The 26,450-nt window shown below is 41.0% G+C and overlaps 1 protein-coding gene across 5 annotated transcripts in view; it reads right to left on the bottom strand.

Annotated features, from left to right (window-relative positions):
- The window catches only part of LOC122540656 (dixin-like), a 132,184-nt gene extending 114,236 nt beyond the window's left edge, over positions 1-17,948 (bottom strand). For 2 of the 5 annotated variants that reach the window (XM_087976391.1, XM_043676671.2), the window contains exons 1-2: positions 17,807-17,947; positions 13,356-13,411 (exon numbers count right to left, since the gene is read on the bottom strand). Coding sequence is in view for 3 of the 5 variants with exons in the window: in XM_043676671.2 (XP_043532606.2) it covers positions 13,356-13,379 (24 nt within the window). In the remaining 2 variants the exon portion in view is untranslated. Of the gene's footprint in view, positions 1-13,355; positions 13,412-17,385; positions 17,583-17,806 lie in introns of those variants that run through there. The other 3 variants (XM_043676669.2, XM_087976390.1, XM_043676670.2) reach the window with 3 other exon arrangements.
- Between the last annotated feature and the right edge of the window lie 8,502 nt (positions 17,949-26,450).

Raw genomic sequence — 26,450 nt, 5'->3', positions numbered from 1 at the left:
CACTGGAAGACTAGTAGTCTATGGTCTAAAGTAACACTTTCCTCATTCCTGAAGAAGGACTTATGCCTGAAACGTCGATTCTCCTGCTCCTTGGATGCTGCCTGACCTGCTGCGCTTTTCCAGCAACACATTTTCAGCTCTGATCTCCAGCATCTGCAGTCCTCACTTTCTCCTATGGTCTAAAGTAAGACAATATTCAAAATCCTTAGAAGTTTTCCAGCATACAGTTTAAAAACAAACATTCAGATGTCAAAATAAGAAAGCTCATTGAAGGTATGTTTATGAATCATAAGGTATTAGTTGTATATTAAACCAGCCTCAGATTAACTAAACACATCAAGTTGGTGTAGGTTATAGATGGTCATATGTACCTTTGGAGCTGTAAGTGGACAAAGTGTGCTGTCCCTTATATATCTAGGAGAAATAGAAATGGAGAATGTACCCTGATGTATCAGGAACAACTGTAGCCCCAAGGTCTTGTGCTGTCATTCAATAACATCATAGCTGATCTGATTGAGCCCTCAACTCCACATTTCTGCCTACACATTATATCGTTTGACTCTCGTTAGTCAAGAATCTATCTACTTTTGCCTTAAAAATATCCAACGATCCTGTCTGCAAGATTCTCTGGAAAAGTGAATTTCACAGACTCTCAATCCTCAGTGGAAAGAAATCTTACCTCTGTATTAAATGGGAGACACCTTCTCTTTAAACAATCTTTATTGCCTAGTTCTAACCTACCACACAAGGGCAAAACATTTGTCTAGCAGAGTCCCCTCAGGATATCATGTTTAATAAGTTTGCCCTCATTCTTCAAAACTACAATAGATATAGGCCAAACCTGACCAATCTTTCCTCATCGAATAATCCCCTCATCACAGGAACAGCAGTAAGATGTAATCCAGAAATCAAACAATATCCAATGTAAGAATTGACCATTTGTTCCAAATTCTAGCACTTCTCTGTAGCAAAGAGGTTGTCAGCAACTAGAAAAGGTAAATCAAATTCGGAAAAATGTGGCAATTCAACCAGAGATGCACATAAAAATCAAACTGATAGCATTTGAAAATACTTACAATAATCTTTTTTTTCAGGAAATAAAGAGAGAAACCAGAAAAGACACAGCTTTTAACTGAAAAGCTAAGAAATGCCTAGGTTAGAACTATAGGTATGACATTTTAAAGGAGGATTTTTTGTTTCACATTTTTTCCCTTCTTCTAAAGGTGTTGATTCAGATACAGCTCTGTGAGCTATAACCGAATTGGTATTCTTAATGCAGGAGCATTAAGTCACCTTCCAGCTAAGCTCAATCCTTTCTTTCCCCAATATACATACAGATGTACTTGCCAGTAAGAGCAACAATATGGCAATGAAAAGTGGAAAGATAACTGATAATTTGCGGCCACAGGATAGTGCACTGAAGGCATCCATATCTTGAACCTGGCTGACTATGATTAATAAATTAGACTTACATCTTTCTGAAATTTAAATTTTTTTATATAACTTAGCTTTACTTTGCTATTGGAAGCTCTTTCTGGAAGATTTCATTCTTTTTGTCTGTAGGGAAAAATACAATTCTTTAAGGAATTAAACTAAAGCTGAGAGCGTAAATGTGTTTAAACAGTAATTAGGAACCAAAGGCCGACTCGGGTATTTAACAAAATGAAACAATGTTGATTCTGCCCTTAGTTTTCTGAAATTGCATTGCATTGAATAAAAGTCAGTAAGTTAATCTTTTAAAATATATTCTCATTTACAGAATTGCCACAAATAGGCCATGTTTGTCCTTAAATGTTGAAACATTCTACAATATTGAACCAAAGAATATAAAATTTGGACACCTACCAAAAGGCAAGCTTAACAGAATTGCTAATTGCGTGGAAGATTTAAAACTAAAACTTTTAAAATTAAACTTATAAAATTCAGAAATGAATTTTTCACAGAAAGCAACTAAATTACATTTTTATAGAATGAAAGATAGTTAATACTGGTCAGAATAGGCATTGAAGTAGAAACTTTATATGAAATCCTTCCTCAGTGACATCAAAATGAGTACAATGACTATAGCAATACTCTTGCTAACACATCTTTAACAAACAAATAAACAGCGCTGCTCGAGAAATTCTCTACAAAATGATCTAGGTTTTATGCCATCTTACATTCACCGATTACAGTCTAAGAACAAAGAATTACTGACAGACACCAATTATTGCCATCCCCATTTACTCCATTTAGGATTAAATGCCATTTAGTCTGAGTAGAATTCCCCTTAAGCACAATGACACTGTATGCTTGAATTATAACTAGGAGAAATATGCATATGAACTGACTGCATACACATTAATGAGCACAAAATAAAAGTTATACAAATACATATAAACAATCACAAAATAGATCAAAAATAAGTCACAGCAAGTTAGACTTTGTATACATTAGTCTCTCCATAAATATCAGAAACATATCAATATTTATAAAATACAAGCAATGAACATTTCCCAGTTGACAGTCCACTATTGCATCAAGGGATGACAGGATGCCTGAGTAGGGTGTTTTATCATCAATTTTGTCAAACAGAGACAGATAGAACAGGTTTATGATTTTGCTAAGACATCAAGACTAGCAGGAACCCATTGACTGCAGTCATATTGCTCTACAGTCTCCATTTAAATGAGAGATACAGGTTCCACAAGGACCAAGTCTCTGTCAACATGCAGTTGAGACACAACTATGCCACACCATTATATTGGTGAATATCCAATATCCTAGCTACAGCCATGACACCTTCATCCTGAGGCAGTCAGCCATTATAGCCATCTTTGAGCCATCATGTTGAATCAGAGACTATTATTTGAAGACAAGGGATGCCCTCTATTTTCATATGGTTCATAAACTGTCCTGCGCTACCAAAAACATGTGAAGACAATACAGCTATAATGAGAGTTGAAAAGTGTGGCGCTGGAAATGCACAGCAGGTCAGGCAGCATATAAGAAGCAGGAGAGTCAATGTTCCGGGCATAAGCCCTTCATCATGAATAAGTGACCACTGGAAACATCATTAAGTAGACTATCTGCATCCTCAAGCTATGGTTGCATTGCCTGGAGTGCTCAGGTCAGGACCGAAGTATTCCAGCAAGGTAGATATCGAAATTCATGATGGCCTGCTGTGCCCCCTACCATCTCACTAATATGAGGGCACAGCCCTTGCCATCAGGCATTTGGAAGCTACCTCAGCAAGAGTAGGAATGAACAGAGAATGAGGAGAAAGCATTAGTGACTCCATCTCTCTGGATAAGTTGTCTGCAAAGGGCTACTGAGTGTCCTTTCCCTATCAGACCTCGAACCATCAATACTGCTGTTCCACAATTCCTCTTCATTCAAATGCATCCTTGATGTTCCCTTATGGCACATTCAGCCAGAATCGAGAAAAAAAGGCAACCAACGACAAAAGTATAACTTGAACAACTTTACCACAGAACACATCCAATAAGACATACAAAACTGAATTATTGACCCTGTGCACCACATTTTGCAGTTTCATTGCTTACTCCTGTGTTGCTATGGAATGTTACCTTAAGTGGCTGCAGCATTGTTCCTAGACAGCTGCTAATTTTCAGTATAGGAGACTGGAAAGGCCTTGCATCATGACCATGAGAAGCTCTTGGCTTTCAGGGTCCAGCTTCAGACTATCACATTTAATGAACGGGTGGTGACCTGCTGGCTGAGAGGCAACGACAAGGTCAGTGATCGAATGGCAATGACGTGAGCATAAATGCTGCCATGCTGAAGAAAGACAGCAGTTTTGTACATCGAGCAGTTTTTTGATGTGGTGCCTAAGACATTATAGTAATCCATTGCAAGACCAATTCCTGAGCTGTTCTATATGCCAGCATGCCTCATTGGAACACTGATCTATAATCATGATGGCAGTAGTCAGAGCCTGCACATCAGCAAGTAGAGATCTCATCCGTAATTTCATCCATGTTTTCATCTATCGTACGAGCAAAGTCTCTATGCAACTCTGAGACAGTAGTTGACCTCCCTCATCAATGCCCTGGAAACCAAAGCAAAACCATCACAACTAGGTCTGCCATGGCTGTCATGGAACTGATCACCATTTTCATACTGTTATGCATGAGCTCCAGATTTTGAATGTGCCTAATGCCAAGATCATGCAGGGCACTTCAACACTCCTCAATTCTGCTAACAGGCAGTCTGCAAGACCTGCCAATATGCCCTGCAGCTATGTATGCATGCTTATATGCATTCTCCAATAATTGCTCCAAAGTTCCCATGTGAGCTCTCTGCAGTACAAACAACCTGTGCCTTCATCTTCAAGGAGCTGTCTTTTCTTTCTGGATTGGCCTGAAGCCCACTCATTCCAGCAGTGACTTTCTAAATATTGATCCTGACTCTATACTACCCGCAAGGTATGCTCTTTGACAATATCAGAGTTGATGTCTATGATTGCCAAGTCAAGTGACTGTGCTTCTTCAGAGAACTAATGTATCTCACCCTCGCATGAGGCTGCAATAGATGGCCAAGACCAAGGGTAACTGAAAGCATAGACTGAGGAGAGGGTTCAGGTGAGAGATTAAGTGAGATGAACAGAAAGAGGATCATGGCCATACTGCTTGCAAATTGCACTTTATGCTGGATAACAACATGAGGTATCGGATTTGAAAAAGTGAAATAAGCTTTCTGGGTTCTGATAAAAGATCATCAACCTGAAACGTTAATTCTGTTATTCACTCCATGAATATCCTTAACCCATTTTGGTTAATGAGTCACAACATACTGCATCACCCAGGAACTAAGAGAAGCCGAGGAAAAACACGTGTACGACAAATACAGAAACGGGTACCTGATAAGCACAGTCCGCCGATACCTACACAACAGAACTGAAAAAGACGACACAACATGCTCAGAAACTCTATCCACTTTGCCACACATTAAAAGACATCTTGGAGAGGACGACCAGATACTCCGGCCCCTCGACATCGTGGTCACTCACAAACCTACTGAAACAGCTCCTGATGAATTTAAAGGACCCCATACCAACAACCTGCAGACCGAATGTCATATACAAAATTCCCTGCAAGGACTGCAACAAACATTATATTGGTTAGAGACAAAAAAAACTGTAGATGTTGGAATCCAAAGTAGACAGGCAGGAGGCTGGAAGAACACTGCAAGCCAGGCAGCATCAGGCAATGCAGAAGTCGACATTTCGGGTTTAACCCCCAGTCCTGAAGAAGGATTACAACCAAATCGTGAACTTCTGCATCTCCTGATGCTGCCTGGCTTGCTGTGTTCTTCCAGCCTCCTGCCTGTCTACAAACATTGCATTCGACAGACGGGCAGGAAACTAGCCACCAAAAGACATGACCAATCAACACTAATATCCATACACACCAGTTCGACTGGGACAATACATCCATCCTGGGACAGGCTAAACAAAAACATGCTTAGGAATTCCTACAGGCTTGGCATTCAAACCGGACCCCATTTACAAACCTCTCAGAAAAAGAACTGGAAGTTATATCACCCATTACAACAAACTAAGACAGATAAATAGCAAGCGGGACAGAATACCAGCGCTTCATTGGAGGCTCATTGATGATGTTACCTAGCATGGTGATGAAAAGTCTGAGAACAAATCTACGAACTCAGCAAGCAAACTTACAACCAAGTCAACCACGCTGCTGTAGGTCTGGAGTCACATGTAGGCCAGGCCACGTAAGGCAGGTAGATTTCCTTCCCTCAAGGGCATTAGTGAACCAGATGACTTTTTACAACAATCAACAATAATTCACATTTCTGAGACTAGGTTTCAATTCCTCCCTGATTTATTAATTGTACTCAAATTCCACCAAGTGCTTGGTGGAATGTAAATCCTTCATTGAATTTGAACAAGTTCCCAGAACATCAGCCTGGGCCTCTAGATTACCAATCCAGAGACATTACCATTGTACCACCATCTCTGTTAAATTTTCTTTTGTCACAATACTTAATTAGCCCATACATTAAATATTGTGGTTACAGCAACTGAGAATTTTGCCATAAGCAATCCAATTCCTTACTTCCCAAATCCATCTACAATGTACAGGTTGGAAGTATGATGGAATAATCTTCTCTGGCCTGAATGAAAATATTCAATCCCTCCACCACCTATCTCCCTCCAAGACCTATGTTTAAAAGGTACATGATGCACTGCAGCCACTAAACAAGGCTCATTAAATAGAGTCAGAGTCCTTTAGCACGGAGACAGGCAGTTTGGCCCAAACTGGTCCAGGCCGATGAAAAATGTCCATCTAACCTAACCCCATTTCCCTGCACTTGGCCCATATTCTTCTAATCCCTTCCTATCCATCTATGTGTCTGAATGCCTTTTAAATGCTATTAATGCACTCGCCTCAACCACTTCCGCTGGTAACTCATTCCATATGCGTACAACCCTCTGTGTAAAAAAGTTGCATCTCAGGTTCCCTTTTATTCTTTCCCCTCTAACCTTAAACTGAAGCCCTCTAGTCCTTGATTCCCCAATCCTGGGAAAGAAACTGTGTGCATTCACCCTATCCATGCCTCTTATGATCTCATATACCTCTATGAGATCCGCCCTCAGTCTCATATGCTCTAAAGAAAAATGTCCCCGCTTGTCCAACCTCTCTCTTTAACTGGGACCATTGAATCCAGGCAACATCCTTGTAAATTTTTTCTGCATTCTTTCCAGTTAATAACATTCTTCCTATAACAAAGGTGACCACAACTAAATACAATATTCCAAGTGCAGTCTCACCAATGTCATGTATAACTGCAATATAACTACCCAACGTCTCTACTCAATGCCCTGACTGATGAAGGCCAGTTTGCCAAACGCCTTCCTCACTGCCCTGTCTACCTGTAACTCCACTTTCAGAGAACTGTGAAGCTGAACTCCAAGATCCCTCTGTTCCACTACACTCAAGGCCCTATCATTCACCATGAATCTCCTACCTTGATTTGACTTTGCAAAATGCAAGACCTCAGAATTATCTATATTAAACTCCACTTGCCATATCTCAGCCCACTTCACCCAGTGATCAAGGTCCTGCTGCAATTTCTGATAACCTTCCTCACTGTTCATGATACCGCCTATTTTAGCGTCATCAGCAAACTTACTAATCAATACTTGTACGTTCTCATCCAAACCACTAATTGAGATAACAAACAGTAACAGCAATAACACTATCCAAATTTGTGACTTATCCCATCTAGAAGGACAAAGGTAGCAGATGCATGGTAACATCACTGCCTACTATAACTCCTCCAGGATGCACACTATCCTGACATACTCTTATACTCTTGTCCCCTCAATGTTAATGGGTTAAAGAGCTAAAACTCCCTCCCTATCAATACTATGGGTGTACCTACACAAAATGATTCAAATCAGCAGCCTATCACCAGTTTCTTAAGGGAAATAAGAGATGGGGAACATATCAACACATTGCAAGCAACGCTTGCGTTTCTTGGAAAATAGATGATTTAGTCTTACTCTGCCAAATTAAACTGTTACACTCTATATTGAAAGAGGAAGGGGAAGTGAGGGCAGTTATTCAGGCAATAATTACTCAAGACAATACCAGTTCTTCCTTTTACTTTTCTTTGGGGAACTTTTTCAGGACAGTGCATTTTGTAAACGTAAGATGAAACAGGCAAGTAAACTGTGAATTAGAAGTAACAATTTCCTTTCTCATCAGGGATGGACCACCTACATTATTTGGATGGCCATTTCTCTTCCTGTGGCATGAGTGAATTGAGCTATAAAGCATCTCATCCCAATAGAAAAGCTTTCACAATCTGGTACCATGGAAACGAATGACTGTCTATTTCCTGACTTCCTCAGTTGCAAATGAACAGTTACAGTTTAATCTATAATGTGTATGATATTAGCAGTTGGAACATGAAACAATCCATAACTCCATATCATCAGATTCATCATTATTTTAATTGTTGTATTGAACTCAAGTGCTTCATCTGATACATAAGCCACACTATCATGCATGTTTTTCAATATCCAGACAGACTGTACTACGAACTTCCAATACTGAGGCACAAATTACACAAAAGCATAAACAATTTAAGATATGTTGACATTCAAATTATTGATATTCATATTTTAGGTATATTTGTTTCCTCTTCTTGAAAACAGTTCAAAATTAATTTTAGTTTATTATAAATGCTAAACTTAAATGCACAGTAATCCTGATAAAATCATCTGCACACAGTTCATTTTCTGTGTTTTTGATTCGAGCTGATGCAATCTGCTACCTAAATACAGAGCCCCTTTTTTGTAAAGCATTTCCTGTTTTCCCTTACTCCATTCCCATTAAACCAATGGTCACCCAACTTCCTGGTTCCAATGGTAGTTGATATTATCTGCAGTTTACTCTTCTCAGGTACTGTCCCCTATTACCTTCAAATCTTCCATTCTCAATCTCTCTTCTGAAAAAGCAACTCATGGTCCCTTCCAATCCTGCAAACTAAGATATCAAATTCAAGTCCCACCCCTTCCAGAGTTTACAATAACATTTCTAAACAGGGTGATTAGAAAAATAGGATAAAGCAAAAAAAAAGCAGACCCATGAATGGGTTGGCAGAACTGTCTGCCCTGGGCTGGGAATAGCCTATATAAACCTCTATTTAGTGTTCAACAATAAACGATGTTCCTTTCCAGTCAGGCTTCCTGAGTTATTACAGGTATGTCAAAGTTGCCAATATAATTTAAGCGAGCACCATACACAACATACCCCTCATCCTGATACAATTTCCCTGTGTTTAGCCAATATATTTTATACTCTCAGATTTTTCGCTTGAGGACTTTTAACACCAGAGAAATTGAACTAGAGTAGCCATATAAATACTGTGGCTACAAGAATAGGTCAGAGGATAGGAATTCTACAGCATGTAACTCACCTCCTTAGTGCCTGTCCATCATAAAAAAAGCACACGTTAGGAGTGTGATAGAGTATTCTTCATTTACCTGAATGGAATACAGTTTCAACAACATCCAAAAAACTTCACACCATCTGTAACGAAGCAGCACACTTGATTGACACACATCCACATTCACTCCCTCCACTACCATTGCACAGTTACAGCAGTGTGTGCCATCTGCAATAACTCTCAAAGCTTCTTTGATAACACCTTCCAAACCTATGGCCTCTACCACCTAGAAGGATAAGGACAGTAGATGTATTGGAACTTGTAAGTTCCCCTCCAAGCTCTGTACCATCCTGGCTTGGAACTAATTGCCTCACTATTGTTGGGTTAAAATCCTGGAAATATTTCTCTCACAGTATTGTGGGTGTCGCTGGACATCAAGTTTTGCAGCAGTTCCAGCAGACAGCTCACCACCACATTCTTCAGTGCAGTTAGGGGTGGAGCGGTAATAAATGCTGGCTTAGCCAGTGACGACTTCATCTCATGAACAGACAAAAAAAATCTTAGCTCAAGTATCATCTTTTTTATACAATTTTGAAATCACTATTTATAGGGAGTTTCACATTTCACTTGCAGAGTCATGAAAACATTGCTCCAACTAAAGCATTAATACTTGAACAGTGTGTGCATATTCTAGCTTGGGCCAAATATTGCAAATTAGCACTTATATATGCACTTAAGCTTAGGACAATCAAAATTGAAGAAAAAAGGCACATTATTGGGCAGATAACCATTTGACAATGCACTCAAAGGTAGGTGGCTATCTCATCTTCCCCATGACTTACTGAGAAAAAGTAATGACATTTTTCAAAAATTAAACAAATTAAAATTTACAATCTCTACACTTATCCGTTTAATTAAACAGCATCTTTGAAAATTATACATGTTTTTGCATCGGTCACTGACGGATCATAACCATTGATAGAGTCATAGTCACACAGCATGGAGACAGACCCTTTGACCCAAACTGGTTCATGCCAACCAAAATGTCCATCTATGGCTAACCCCATTTCCCTGCTCTTGGCCCATATCCTTCTAATCATTTCCTATCCATGTATTTGTCCAAATGCGTTTTAAATGTTATTAACATACCTGCCTCAACCACTTCTACTGGCAGCTTATTCCATATGCACACCACCTTGTGTAAAACAAAAAATGCCCCTCAGGTTTCCTTTTATTGTTTCCCCTCTAAACTGATGCCCTATAGTCCTCAATTACCCAACCCTGGGAAAAAAGACTGAGTGCATTCACCCTATCCATGCCTCTCATGATCTTATACACTTCTGTAAGATCCCCCCACAGTCTCCTACATTCTAAAGTAAAAAATCCTAGCTTGTCCAATCTCTCCCTATAACTCAGACCGTTGTATCCTGGCAACATCCTTGTAAATTTCTTCTTTCCAGTTTAATAACATCCTTCCTATAGCAAGTTGACCAAAATTGAACACAATACTCCAAGTGCAGTCTCACCAACATCCTGTCCAACTGCAACATAACTTGCCAACTTCGATTCTCAGTGCCCTGACTGATGAAGGCCAGTGTGCAAAAAGCCTTCTTCACTGCTCTGTCTATCTGTGACTCCACTTTCAGAGAACAGTGCACCAGAACTCCAACATCCTTCTGTTTCACTACACTTCTTAAGGCCCTACCATTCACCATGAAACTCCTATCTTGATTTGACTTTCCAAAATGCAAGACCTCAGACTTATCTATAGTGAAGTCCACTTGCCACCTCTAACCCCCCTTCCCCAGCTGATCAAGTTCCTGCTGCAATTTCTGATAACCTTCGTCACTGTCCACAATACTGCCTATTTTAGCATCATCTGCAAACTTACTAATTGTTGTCGAAAAGTGTGGCACTGGAAAAGCACAACAGGTCAGACAGCATTAGGGGAGCAGGACAGTCGACTTTTCAGGCAGATGCCCTTCATCCTTGTAAACCCTTTCCAGTTTAATAAAATCCTTCGTATAGCAAGATGACTAAAACTGAACACAATACTCCAAATGCGGCTTCACTAATGTCCTGTACAACTGCAACATAACTTCCCAACTTCGATACAGAAGCCCTTCATCATGCATTCCTGATGAAGGCCTTAGGCTGAAACATCGACACTGCTGCCCCTTGGATGCTGCCTGACCTGTTGTGCTTTTCCAGTGCCACACTTTTTTGATTCTGATTCTCCAGCATCTGCAGTCCTCACTTTCTCCAAACTTATTAACCATGTCTTGTACATTCTCATCCAAATAATTGATATAGATAACAAATAATAATGGGCACAGCATCGATCCCTGAGGCACTCCACTAGTCACAGGCTTCCACTCCAACAAGCATCTTTCCACTACTACCCTCTGCTTCCTACCATCAAGCCAATTGTCTATTCGATTTGCCAGCTCCCCCTGGATTCCAAGCAATCTAACCTTCCAGAGTAGACTATCATGTGGAACCTTATCAAAGGCCTTACTGAAATCCGTATAGACTACCCTCGTGAACCTTCCTGGTTACTTCATCAAAGAACTCTAACAAATTTGCGAGGCATAATCTCCCATGCACAAAGCTGTGCTGACTACTCCCAATCAAACCGTATCTTTCGAAATGCATTTATATCTTATCTCTCAGAATCTTAGCAAGTAACTTACCCACCACAGATGTTAGACTTACTGGTCTATAGTTCTCAGGTTTTTCTTTGCAGCATTTCTTGAATAAAGGCACAACATTCATTACCATTCAGTCCTCCAGCACCTCACCCGCAGCTAACAAAGAAGGGCCTGTGCCCGAAACGTCGAATCTCCTGTTCCCTGGATGCTGCCTGACCTGCTGTGCTGTTCCAGCAATAAAGTTTCAACTTTGATCTCCAGCATCTGCAGACCTCACTTTCTCCTGCAAAAAATATCTGCCAGGGCCCCCACAATTTCTTCTCTCAGCCTCTTGCAGTGTTCTTAGATATATCTGGTGAGGGCCAGGAGGTTTATCCAACTTCATACATTCAAATATATCCAACATCTTCTCTACTGTGATATGGACTGTCCCCAAGATATGACCACTAACTTCCCCAAGTTCCCAAGACTTCATGTCATCCTCCACGGTAAAACAGAGGAGAAATATTCATTGAGGACCTCACCCATCTTGTGCAATTCTACACGTACATGTTCACTTAGGTCGTTGAGGGGTCCTATTCCCTCTCTAATTACTCTTTTACCTTTGATATACTTAAAGAACTTATTGGGATTCACCCTAATCTTCTCAGCCAAGCCTAGCTTGTGCACCCTTTTCGCTATCCTGATTTCCTTCTTCAGTAAACTCCTATATCCCCTATATACCTCCATGAATTCCTTTGATCCCAGCTGCCTGTACCTGAGCCACACCTCCTTCCTTTTTCTGGTCAAAACCTCAAAATCTCGTCATCTAGGGTTCCCTATTCCTGCCAATCTTGCCCTTCATCCTCACAGGAACATATAAAACTTGAACTCTCGCTATATCACTTTTAAAGGCCTCCCACTTGCCAGATGTCCCTTTGCCTGCAAATAAAACTACTCCAATCAACCCCTACAAGCTCCTAATTCCATCAAAATTCACCTTGCCCCAATTTAGAACTTGAATCTGTGGACCAGCTTTTTATCTCTTCATAACTATTTTAAAGTCAATAGAACTATGGTCACTGGTCCCAAAGTACTCCCCCACTGTCATTTCAGTCACCTGTCCGGCCCTATTTCCGAAGAGTAGGTCGAGGTTTGCCCCTTCCGAGTACGACCCTCTATGTACTGCTTGAGGAAACTTGCCTGAACACACTTAACAAATTCCATCCCATCTAAGCCCTTAACACTTTGGCAGTCCCAGCCTGTATTAGGAAAATTAAAATTTCCCACTATGTTATATAAGAAATGATTTTTTTCAATACATTTTAAAATCAGACACTGCTAATTTACTTTAGGTTTTCAAAATATTCAAAGGATTTTATAAACTCATGATGATTTTTGAAAGATGCAAGTGTGTAAAATTGGAATTATTAATTCTTTATAATCAAAATAACAAATAGAACTTAATTGAATAACAACAATTAACATAGTAACCAAAGGCAGAGTGCCATTATTATAGTAACTGGAAGGTTAAATGAAATTTGCGAGAAATGACAGATGGGAAAAAATTGCAATTATACACTACCACTCATTTCAAGCCTCTCCAGGACTAAGGCAGTAGTTCCCAAAAGAACTGCCTGAAATTGCTGCAGCCTGTTATCCAATGAAACAGATTATCTGAATTCCAGTACTTGTACTTGTCATATAGGGACAAGTTTAACACTGAATACAAATAGTCAATACTTAACATCTTCACTGCATACTTTAATCTAAGAACACCAATATAGCTCTTCAATTACTTACAGAGAATTTTTCAGGCATGCTCATAATTCAAGAGTCCTTGATGTTGCAGGTCAGATCTGCAGAAGTTTGAAATAGACACACAGTTTACTTTCAATACTAAAAGGTGAAAAAAGATATTGAAAACTTAAAACATACAAGATAAAAACTTGAAGATTTTTAGAACCAACTTTTTAGAGTCATAGAGATGTACAGCATGGAAACAGACCCTTCGGTCCAATCCGTCCACGCTGACCATATATCCCAACCCAATCTAGTCCCACCTGCCAGCAACCGGCCCATATCCCTCCAAACCCTTCCTATTCATATCCCCATCCAAATGCCTCTTAAATGTTGCAATTGTACCAGCCTCCACCACAACCTCTGGCAGCTCATTCCATACACGTACCACCCTCTGCATGAAAAAGTTGCCCCTTAGGTCCCTTTTATATCTTTCCCCTCTCACCCTAAACCTATACCCTCTAGTTCTGGACTCCCCAACCCCAGGGAAAAGACTTTGTCTATTTATCCTATCCATGCCCCTCAATTTTGTAAACCTCTATAAGGTCACCCCTCAGCCTCTGACACTCCAGAGAAAACAGCCCCAGCCTGTTCAGCCTCTCCCTGTAGCTCAAATCCTCTAACCCTGGCAATATCCTTGTAAATCTTTTCTGAACCCTTTCAAGTTTCACAATATCTTACGGATAGGAAGGAGACCAGAATTGCATGCAATATTCCAACAGTGGCCTAACTAATGTCCTGTACAGCCGCAACATGACCTCCCAACTCCTGTACTCAATACTCTGACCAATAAAGGAAAGCATACCAAGGAGATTCTGTTGGTTGCAACTCATTAGCCAATCCCATTCAAATGGAGTGTAGAGGTTAAGTGTAGGAGGTAGACAATGGTATGATCAACTGTCATACTTCTTCACTATCCTAACTGCGACTCCACTTTCAAGGTGCTATGAACCTGCACTCCAAGGTCTATTTGTTCAGCACCTTACCATTAAGTGTATAAGTCCTGCTAAGATTTGCTTTCCCAAAATGCAGCACCTTGCATTTATCTGAATTAAACTCCATCTACCACTTCTCAGCCCAATGGCCCATCTGGTCCAGATCCTTTTATAATCTGAGGTAACCCTTTTTTTCTTAGTTGCCGTTCAAGGTGACATTGAAAAGAGTTTCCTCCCTAAAGGTACAGTCCCACTTTTCAAATCTGCAGTTATATCCCCTCCCCAAATAGTTCACCATTCATCCTTCTGTGCTTGCAGCCTATCCCTTTTCTCTCCAAATTGCTTGAACTTTTCTTGCAGCCTCAAACCTGTGCCTCTCCCACAACTTCACATTGAAATCCCTCCAGACAGCTTTTTGAGACAATCGTAATCAAGAGATACAAATGTGATTAACTGTGACCATGACCATGAAATATTAAATTTCTTCTTCCTTTCTGATGTGTATGCATATTTTAATACAGTTGATCATACCATTGTCCACCTCCTACGCTTAACCTCTACACTCCATTTGAATGGGATTGGCTAATGAGTTGCAACCAACAGAATCTCCTGAAATGGCATCTCTTGTCAATTCGTAACAATATGTCATGTGACCTCCCAATGGTCAATACTTGGCTGATTTTGCATTTCATTGTTCTCATCTACATGCTGCCCCTCAAGAAGCAACATTTAAAAAGATGACATCAGATCACACATGCTGATGACATCCAGCTTTATCCCATTAGTACTTCTCTTAGTTGCTTTGATGCTGTCAAATGCAGACCTGAATGAGCCACAACTCTCTTCAATTTAATAATGGTAAGGGAAAAGCCATTGTATTCAGCTTCCATATCAGATTCTGTTCTCTTGCGACCAATTCCACCTTCTCCTGATTAAATTGAACCAAACTATGTGGAATCTTTGCATCCTATTTGACCTTGAGCTAGGCATCTGGTCCCACATTCTGTCCATCAAAAAGAATGCCTCCTTTCACCTTTACAATATTGCCTGTTTCCACCCCTGCCACAGTTCATCTTCTCATGAACTATATAAACACAAGTGGCATTTTTTCTATCCAGGTAAACAGTATAATTAATAGAAGTTACAACAATTAACTAATGCTTTTCAAAATTCCTCGGGATCAGAATTTTAATATACATTTGTGCAGGATGACAGAAACCTTTCAAAGTATTAATGTCACTGTAAACTGTGGGAACTTGCTCAAAGCTCTAGAGAACAATGCACCAGTCTTGATTAGATGGGCCAGTGGACTGAGGAGTGGCAGATGGAATTTAATTTAGATAAATGCGAGGTACTGCATTTTGGAAAACCAAATCTTAGCAGGACTTATACACTTAATGGTAAGGTCCTGGGGAGTGTTGCCGAACAAAGAGACCTTGGAGTGCAGGTTCATTGTTCCTTGAAAGTGGAGTCACAGGTATATAGGATAATGAAGAAGGTGTTGGTATGCTTTCCTTTATTGGTCAGAGCATTGAGTATAGGAGTTAGGAGGTCATGCTGCGGCTGTACAGAACATTGGTTAGGCCACTTTTGGAATATTGTGTGTAATTCTGGTCTTCCTATTGGCAAGGACGTTGTGAAACTTGAAAGGGTTCTGAAAAGATTTACAAGGATGTTGCCAGGGTTGGAGGATTTGATCGAAAGGGAGAGGCTTCTTAGATTGGGGCAGTTTTCCCTGGCGTATCGGAGGCTGAGGGGTGATCTTATAAAGGTTTATAAAATCATTCGGGGCATGGATAGAATAAATAGACAAGCACTTTTCCCTAGGGTGAGGGAGTCCAGAACTAGAGAGCATAGGTTTAGGGTGAGAGGGGAAAGATATAAAAGTGACCTAAGGGGCAACATTTTCACACAGAGAGTGGTGCGTATATGGAATGAACTGCCAGAGGGAGCGGTGGAGGCTGGTACAATTACAGCACACAAAGGCATCTGGATGTGTATATGAATCGGAAGGGTTTAGAGGGATATGGTCCAAGTGCTGGCAAACGGGACTAGATTAGGTTAGGATATCTGGTTGGGATGGACAAGTTGGACCAAAGGGTCTGTTTCCATGCTGTATATCTCTATGACTCTATTTATTTAAAAACATGTGATTCCATACTTTGAGAAATCAGATTTATTATAATATAAAAGGTAGAATTGTCGTATAATAAAAGACAGAATTGCCATTTCCTGAAACTTAAAAAAAATGTATAAAGCAGCTAGTCATTGCAAGGCTGGGTAAAGGGGAAGTATGCTCATCAGTCTTAAGAGCTCCTAATACTCAGTATTTAATTATGTAAATTAGCTCGATGAGCTGCAAGGTTTGTTTTCAGACGTTTCAGAAACCTTCCAGCTGAGCGAGCTAACTTACATATGTATTATCAACCTGAGCCACAAATCTTCTCAAAAATCGCTAACTCATTTTTAAATACATAAACCACCATTTAAATGAGTCATTCACTCTGAAAATGAATTTCACCAATAAGCTGTCCTCACAATTGATTGGGACAAGGAAAAGACATTGGAATTTTTTTTCAAGTATTAAAGATTCCGTTATTGAACACATGCAGCTAAATTCAATAGACGAAATTCAATGCTCAGCCTATGCTAGTTTAGTTTCTGCCAGAGCAGCAGTGAAACCATGAAAAAGTAACAGAATTCTTAGTTAAAAGGGAGAGTAAAAAAAATCACATGCGTTATATTGATATTTTAAACCAATGTTCCTTTGCAGGCAACTATCCCACGGTTAAATAATCTGTTGCCTGACTGGTACTCACTATCAAAGCTCGTTCTTACCCACCCATACTGGACACTTCAATGACCAGCGTCAATGTGGAATCGCAACCTAACCTTAAAAAAATTAATGTAATTGTATCGGTGAGAAAATACCATTTATTCAATTACTGCCACACAAATATTCACCAGTTTCTCATTAGAGCATAATAATAGAAACAAAATGGTGCGGATTGTGGAGATCTGAAATATAAACAAAACAATATAACAAAATACTGGAGTAACTCAGCAGATCTTCCAGCAACACTCTGATCTAAACTCACCAGATCTGGCAGCATCTACAGAGAAACAGAGTTAGCGATTCGTTCCGAGCTTCATGGCTCATAAAGCACGGCTGCAAATGTTGGGACTTATTTCAATCACACTCCACTCCGCTGCAAAAAAAGAACACGGTACATCGGTGTTCCTTCAGCACCCAAAAACCAAGACCTAAATAAATAAAATGCAATTAAATATCACCCTCTCCAGCCACTCGGTTGTGGGTGTTGAGCCAGTTTACTTGCGATTGCAACGGAACTATAAAATGCTATTTTCAGATTTGTTTCCGTCTGGTTATCAGGTTTTGTTTTTTTAAAGTGAGAAATGTGAGCAAACATCAGAAAGCTCCCATCCTTCCCTAGCAGCTGGCCCACTGGACGGGTTTGATTCACACTCAACGTACATTCAAAAGATTTGGCCACTCACGTTAAAAAATAAGATCCCCGGAGCTTCTCACGGTATTCACCAGAAGCCACTGAATACATGTAACCGAGAGTTGGGTGTGTGTTTTTTTTTGACTTTTGAAGAAAAAGCGGAATTTGCTCAATGTGGTATCTGTGTCCCATCCCCACCACACCCGGCGTGCCCGTTACCATGGCGACTGGGGGGGGGGAACTGCTGACTGCGCACGCGCGCCTGCGCCTCAACGGCCGCCGCGAGCGACGGAGAGGCGCAGGCGCAGCGCCCTCTCTCCCTCCCCTCCCCCGCAATAACAACCCAGCGAGTGAGACCGTCAACGCAAACGGCCTTAACGCGCGTGCGCAGTCGGCGCCCTTTTTATCTGCGGGCGGGACTCCCAAAGTTAAAAATCACACAGCGCTAGGTTATAGTCCAACAGGTTTAATTGGAAGCATTAGCTTTCTCAGCGCTGCTCCTTCATCAGGTGGTTGTGGAGGACACAATTGTAAGACACAGAATTTATAGCAAAAGTTTACAGTGTGATGTAACTGAAATTATACATTGAAAAATACCTTGATTGTTTGTTAAGTCTCTTAACTGTTAGAATGACCGTGTTAGTTGCACTTCTTTCATATGTAAACCACAAAACCTTTTTTAAAAGTTACCTTCTCAGGTTAACTGGAACAATTGGTGTCAGCCCAGATAAGACGTTGAAGGTGTTAGCCCCCTGTGTTCCCTGTCTGTTTAGGCTGATTCTAATCTAAAAAGTGAGATAACAGAGTCTGACATGGATTCTGCAGTTTTTGAGCAAAGTACAATGTAACTCTGCAAGTACAAATTCACCCCACAAACGTATATGTGTGTGTGTGTGTCTGGGGTGGGAGGTTGTGAGTGTGAGAGGGAGTGTATAGGTGAGTGTAAAGTGACTAAGCCTGTGAGAGTGTGTGTCTGTAGAAGAGTGTGCGTGTGTATATAGTGCAATGGTGGTCACCTGTAGTGGGCGGCACGGTTGCACAGTGGTTAGCACTGCTGCCTCACAGTGCCAGAGAACAGGTTCAATTCACTGTCTGTGGAGTTTGCACATTCTCCCCGTGTCTGCGTGGGTTTCCTCCGGGTCTCTGGTTTCCTCCCACAGTCCAAAAATGTGCAGGTTAGGTGAATTGGCTATGCTAAATTGCCTGTAGTGTTAGGTGTAGGGGAATGGGTCTGGGTGGGTTGCTCTTCGGAGGGTCAGTGTGGACTTTTGGGCCAAAGGGCCTGCTTCCACACTACAAGTAATCTAAAAGAACTCAAGGTCCCCATTGAGGCCCTCCCTATGGGTACGAAACTTAGCTACCAGTTTCTGCTCGGCCACTTTTCACTGCTGCCTGTCCCGAAGTCCGCCTTGGAGGATGGTCACCCGAAGGTCCGAGGTCGAATGACCACTGAAGTGTTCCCCAACTGGGAGGAAATACTCTTGTCTGTTGATTGTTGTGCGAGTGAGATCATCAACGCAAACAGCCTTAACACACATTAAGGCAGGCAGGACTCCAAAAGGGCCGCAGTGGCTGAGGGGAAGGCCGTCGTGACTGCTCCTGCTCTTCCAACGGGCATCGTTACCCAGTGCCAATCTGCTGCCTTTTCCCCCAAATCCTTTCCCACCACTACCAAATAATTATCCAATGTTGCCCCCACCCAACTTGAAGATCCTAATTGAAATTGCCTCCACCTCCTGACCCTAACTAACTTTAAAAAAATAAAGTTGCCATATTTTATCAGATCATAGAGCTGCTTTCTCATTAGAGAGAGACAACTGGTGGTGGCTCACTCTGAGGGCCACCAAAACTCAGAAAGGAAGCAAGGTTTAGAAGGAGGACTCTTAATGATAAACTCAGATGGTACTGGAATTGAACCCATGCATTTGGCATCATACACAAGCCATCCAGTCAACCCCTACCAACTAAGTGAGAAGACCTTTTCTTGCTTCACTTTAAATCTGTGCCCTCTCCTTTTTATGCCTTTTACAAGCAGGAAGAGCTTCTCTCTTTATTTTGCAAACCTCTATAAAATGTTCTCTTAGCCTCCCTCTCTTCTAGGAGAACAGTCCCAGGTAGAGACATAGAATCATACAGCACTGAAACAGACCCTTTGGTCCAACCAGTTCATGCCAAACATAATCCCAAACCAAACTAGTCCCACCTGCCTACTCCTGATCCATATCCCTCCAAACCTTTGCTAATCATGTTCTTATCTTCATAAGTGAAGTTGCTCATTACTGAAACTATTCTTGTAAATCGCTTCTGCAATCTCTCCAATGTATTCACATCTTTACTATAATGTGGCAACCACAACTACATACAATACTCCAGCAGAGGTCTAACAAATTTCTTGTACAAGTTGAACATCATCTCTTTGCTCTTGTACTCCACAATCCTATTAATAAAGAACATAGAACTGTACACCATAGGAACGGGTCTTCAGCCCAAACATGATGCCAAATTAAACTAATCCCTTCTGCCTGCCCTTGGTCCAAATTCTCCCCATTTCTTGCATATTCGTGTGCTTATTTAAAATTTCCTTAAATGTCCCTAAAATATTTGCTGACACCACCATCCCTGGTAGCATGTCCATACTCCTAATAGGAGGTATTTTGAAGAAGTGACAAAGATGATTGGTGAATGCAGAGCAGTAGGCACCTACATGGACTTCAGCAAGACATTTGACAAGGTTCCGCATGATATACTGGTTATCAAGTTAAGATCACTTGGACTCCAGGGGGAGCTAACCAATTGGATATAAAATTGGCTTGGAAGTAGGAGAGTGAGGGTTTTTTTGAACTGGAGGGCTGTGATCTGAGGTGTGGTGCAAGGATCGGTGCTGGGTCAACTGCTTTTCATCATTTATAAAATGATTTGTTTTTGAATATAGGAGGTATGATAAGTAAGTTTGCAGATGACACCAAAATCGGTGGTGCAATGGACAGTGAAGAAGGTTATCTGAGTACAGCAGGTTCTTGATCAGATGGGCCAGTAAGCTGAGGAGTGGCTGATGGAGTTTAGATAAATGTGAGGTGTTGCATTTTGGTAAGGCAAATTAGGGTAGGACTGATACAGTCAATGGTCGAGCCCTGGGGAGTGTTGCCAAACAAAGGGACTTAGGAGTGCAGGTGCATAGTTCCTTGCCAGTGGTGTTGCAGATGGAAGTTGCAGTGGTGAAAAGGCATTTGGCACGCTTGTCTTTATCAGACTGTGCATTGAATATCGGAGTTGGGATGTCGTGTTCTGGTTGTACAGGACATTGATTAGGCCACTTTTAGAATACCGCATTCAATTCTGGTCTCCCTGCTATGGAAAGATGTTGATAAACTTGAAAGAGTTCAGAAAATATTTACAAGGATGTTGCTGAGCTTGAAGGGTTTGAGCTAGAGGGAGAGGCTGGGATTATTTTGCCTGGGGTGTCAGAGGCTGGGGGGGGGGGTGACCTTATAGAGGTCTATAAAATCATGAGGGGCATGGATAGGATGAATAGCCAAGGTCTTTTTCCCATGATACGGAAGTCCAAAACTCGAGGGCATAGATTTAAGGTGAGAGGGGAAACGCTACTTCCCTGGCCAAGATCTCTGCCTCAGACTTGTTGCAATGCTCCAGTGAAGCTCAGCGCAAAATGAAAGAACAACACCCCATTTTTGCTTGTGAACTCTGTAGCTTTCCCAAATTAATATCGAGTTTAACAATTTTAGGGTTTGGGCACCTTTCCCATGTCTTTAGGCTGCTACCACAATCAACCCATTGTCAGTTACTAACAGACCCCATTAGCAGCTATTGATTCTCCTATGGTGACCTTTATGCACTCCTTTGTCTGTTTGCTATCTCTTTGGGATCTATCTCCACCTATTGTTTATTCCTCTCCCTTCCCCACCCTATCTTCTGAATAAATACCAACCATTTCCTAGCTAACATCAGATCTGTAGGGTCACTGGACTCAAAACATTAACACTGATTTCTCTCCACAGATGCTGCCAGATCTGCTGAGTTTTTCCAGCAATTCCTGTTTTTGTTTCTGATTTCCAGCATCTGCAGTTCTTTTGGGTTTTTTTGTCTCATAAACTTAGAGTCATACAATATTTCATTTCAAATGAATCTGAAGCGCAAGGGGATTTGGGGGTCCTAGTTCAGGATGGTTAACATGCAGATTCAATTGGTGGTTAGGAAGCCAAAAGTGACATTGGCATTCATTTCAAAAGGGCTAGAATACAAGAGCTGAGATTTACTGCTGAGGCTGTATAAGGCTCTGATCAGGCCTTATTTGGAATATCATAAGCAATTTTGAGCCCCATAACTAAGGAAAGATGTGCTGGTGTTGTCAAAATTCAAAGGTTTGCAAGAATTGTCTTGGAGTCTGGACTCAGGAGCGTTTAGAAGGGTGATGGGACAGGACGTTGTGCAGCCTGGATGGAGTGGAGATGTTTCCATTAGTTGGAGAAACTAGGACTGGGGGCGGGGGGGGGGGGGGTGCACCTCAGGGTGAAGGGATGATCCTGTAGAACTGAGACTAGGAGGAATTTCTTCAGCTAGAGGGGGGTGACTTTGGAACTCATTGTGTAGACCAAGGCATTGATTGTATTTAAGAAAGAGATATAGGTTCCTGATTAGTAAGAGGATCAAGGGTTACAGGGAAAAGGCAGGAGAATGAGTTTGAGAAACCTATTAGCTATGATCGAATGGAGGAGCAAACTCAATGAGCTGAATGGCCTAATTCTGTTCCTATTCTTATGGTCTTATTAGCTAATTGACAGTGTTCATTAGAATGGCATCTATTATTCTTTTCTTGAAAGGTATAGAACTGCTCAGTCTCCTTTGCAACCCCTCTTCCCCCATATTGCAACTGCTGTTCCCACACCAGCTCTTTGTAGCTGCTCTTTCTCCACCCATCCCAGTATCCTCCAGCTGCATTACCACTAACTTCAGCACTCACCTCCTTGCTGCTCGTCTAATCACAGTCTGCTTCACTCCTTGACTATCAGCGCAAATGTAAGCGGAGACGCTCCATGATTCAAGGTGTAGTTTCATGCAGAAGTGTTCAATTTAATTCCAGTGTGGAATGTTCTCCATTTAGGCAGCATTTTCAGCATTTTAGGCTCTTTCAGGGACAAAGTTTGTGAGAAGATTTGTAGCTCGGGTGCTCGTTGCTGTGGTTCTGTTCGCCGAGCTGGAAGTTTTTGTTGCAAATGTTTCGTTCCCTGTCTAGGTGACATCCTCAGTGCTTGGGAGCCTCCTGTGAAGCGCTTCTGTGGTGTTTCCTCCGGCATTTATAGTGGCCTGTCCCTGCCGCCTCCGGTTGTCAGTTTCAGCTGTCCGCTGTAGTGGCCGGTATATTGGGTCCAGGTCTATGTGTTTGTTGATGGAGTTTGTAGATGAGTGCCATGCTTCTAGGAATTCCCTGGCTGTTCTTTGTTTGGCTTGCCCTATAATGGTAGTGTTGTCCCAGTCAAATTCAGTCAAACACAGGAGGCTCCCAAGCACTGAGGATGTCACCTAGGCAGGGGACGAAACGTTTGCAACAAAAACTTCCAGCTCGGCGAACATCTTTCAGGGACACGCTGCTCACCAATTCCAAGTATTTGAGTGTTATAATTTATGCCTTGAAAGCTTGTAATGCCACATCAATAACTCAGTAACGATGGCAAGTCAGCAGATCTTCAAAGCCCTATGAAAGTTAATTTGATTGTTTGTTATTTTTTCCATTTCCCAGTGGACCTCATACATTTTAACCTTCTCTAAAATTGTTTGACTGTATTGCATTGTTGATCCAACAATGGTGAAAGAATTGCAGTTATGGTTAGTGAGGTCGGTGTATGGCTTGGAGGGAAATTTACAAGTGGTGATGTCTCCATGCATCTGCTAACCATGTTCTTCCAGGTGATAGAATTCATGGGTTTAGAAGGGGCTACCGAAGGAGGTTTTGGTGAGTCGCTACAGAGCCTCTTATAGGTGCTACACGCTGCTGCCACTGTGAATATAGCAGATGGTGGATAGCAGTATCAGTTAAGCAGACTGCTTTGTCCCGATTTATATCAAGCTTCGAGTGTTATTGGAGCTACACTTATCCAGGCAACTGGGGAGTATTCCATCACACTCCTGAAATGTGCACAGCAAATGGTGGAGAAAATTAGAAAGTCAGAAGGTGCTGTGCTCTTCCAGCACCACTAATCCAGAATCTGGTTTCCAGCATCTCCCATCATTGTTTTTACCTCCTTAAAAGATTTGTTATCTGCCTCCCACTCTATAACAATATACTGATCCGCTAAAGCCCCTGTTAAATTTACATTAAATCAACTTTCAAAATAAAAAATTAGACAGTGGTGTTGATCCTCTATAGATCTCCCTGGGTCATCTTTAGTCTTCTGTTACACACATTTTTCTTAAGAAAAAGGTATCTTTGAGTGTTTTTGGGCAGTCTGTCTGACAATGACAAAAAGGTGCTCTTTCTCTGGCTAACTGTTCAAAATGCCTGCATTTTATACCCCAAAACATCAGGTCATCTCATTGAATTTTATTGTTTTGACAACAAACCAAATTTGATTGGGTTTTAGTATCATGGGGCATAATTTAAACTGATTGGTTAAATTAAAACTGCTGCGAAAACAACTCATGCATCGAAGTTACAGCTCAAATGTTACATCTTCAAATGTTCAGTACACTTTGCACCTTCAGACACTTGCCAGCTTTCATTCTTTTAAAAAGGTACAGTCCCCCCTCAACTTCATTACACTGGACTGCGACAAAATGATACTAAACTAATTTTTAAAATAAAATTCCTTCAAGTTCCTTAATTTGAAAAATTAAGACTGATATTTAAGTATGGTGTTTTCTGGTATGGCTTTCACTTGTGGTACCTACATTTATCTAACCTTCCTACAATATAAATGTGATAACTATTTCAGTGATAAGATCACAAGAAAATCTGTTGGGCACGCGCTCTCTGGCACTTTGAGGATTTAAAAGGTTATTCAACAAATGTTCTTTATTTCCCTTTTCAATAAATTATAAAAAGTAATAAACTAAGATAATGTATAAGTCTGATTCCAAAAGGTGAATGCAATTTGTCCACATAACTGATTGATATGAATGGCCCTACTGACTGGGGATTCATTATCCAGTTAGAGTTTAAAGAGGGTCCTTCCTAAGCCAGACCAGAACTACAGGTATTTCAGATAGTTCCCAAAACAAATCTTCCTGATAGCATAAATCTGCCCTTTTTTTCCCCCCAACCCATGAGGAATTAGCCATACTTACAACTCAGGTAAGTAGTTAGGTTACTCTGTCTAAGGAATAGTATGAACACTAATGAACTCCATAGTCCTTTGGTACCTTTCTGAAAAGAGCTGCATTGTTGATAATTGTTGTCTTTCAGTTGAGGTAATAAGCTGCAGACCAAGCATTCTCATGGCATTACTCAGAAGTAATGAGAGGCCAATGTTCAAATCTCAACTAAACCGATTAATTTAGTAATTTATTTTCTGTTCCACAAGATAGTGGAGCAGAATAGGCTATATTGTTCATTGAGCCTGCTTCATTATTTAGTACAATGGTCAACATTTGGCCATGTTTCCACTTTCCTGCTGACTGGAGACTAAAAACATCTGACTAGTTCAGTCTTGAATAAGTCAGAGTATCCATATCACTCTGGACTGGAGAAGTTTGAAGATTCACAACACTTTGAAGAAATGCCTTCTTATTTCAGTCCTAAGTAAATCAGCCCATTATCCTGCAACTGTGTCCCAGATTTCCCAGCCAAATGAAACAACTTCTGTCTACCCTGTCAATCCACCCTTCCCCCCCCCCCCAGTGTCTTGAAGTGATATAAAAATAAAAATAAATTTAGATTTGCAACTAATACGGATCATTTTAATCTTAAGCAATGGAAGGTTTGTACAAAGAGTGATTTTAAACAAAGACGGATGTACAAAATGCCTCCTCATTCAAATATTTTTATCCTTATTGAACACAGACAGTTCTTGTAGAATATCTACAATGGTGCACTTGTGTAATCTTTGACCATTTTGGAGCATTTGTGTTAATGTAACAAGAATATTTTGATCAATCCAGCTCAAAAATCAAACATTTCTACACTAGAACAGCAGTAACTTCCATGTGATAATTGAAGTAAATCAGACTTAAATATTTTCCATCATTGTACAAACTAAATAAAGAAACCACGTATTTTGTAATCCAATCTGAACATCTCAAAATCGATTTGACTACTGCCAACCTTTAGCAGTCAGGGACTGAAAAATTTCAGCACTCAGGTGAATTCTGGGCCCAACACATGTTGTTACCATGTCACATTTTAAAAAATATTTAATGTCCAAATGGACCAGGAGGCAAGTGTAGTGCCAAATCCAGCAGCAGCCATTTTGAAGGCTGCTGCTGCTTTGCCAATTAGAGCAGGAGCTCTACAGAAGGCCATGAGGTTGAAAACAACCATGGACGACAAGGTTTGGTGTAGTGCTCGGACCAAAGGAGCACGTACCTCAAAAATGCTAAAAATACAGAACAGTCCCAAAGGCATTGGAATCCTGAGATGACTTTCAGGGCAAAGATCTTCAAATCTGTGCCCACACTCAGGCCCCAAGACCATCTTGACCCTTTGAATATTCCTCCCCATACCACTAATAAAAACATAATAATGG

This window comes from Chiloscyllium plagiosum, unplaced genomic scaffold (assembly GCF_037043375.1).
Source record: "Chiloscyllium plagiosum isolate Xiang-an unplaced genomic scaffold, Cpla_swu_hap1 HiC_scaffold_29, whole genome shotgun sequence".
Classification (NCBI taxonomy): domain Eukaryota; kingdom Metazoa; phylum Chordata; class Chondrichthyes; order Orectolobiformes; family Hemiscylliidae; genus Chiloscyllium; species Chiloscyllium plagiosum.
The sequence above is the reverse complement of the archived record's forward strand: the minus strand, read 5'-3'. Positions and strand labels throughout refer to the sequence as shown.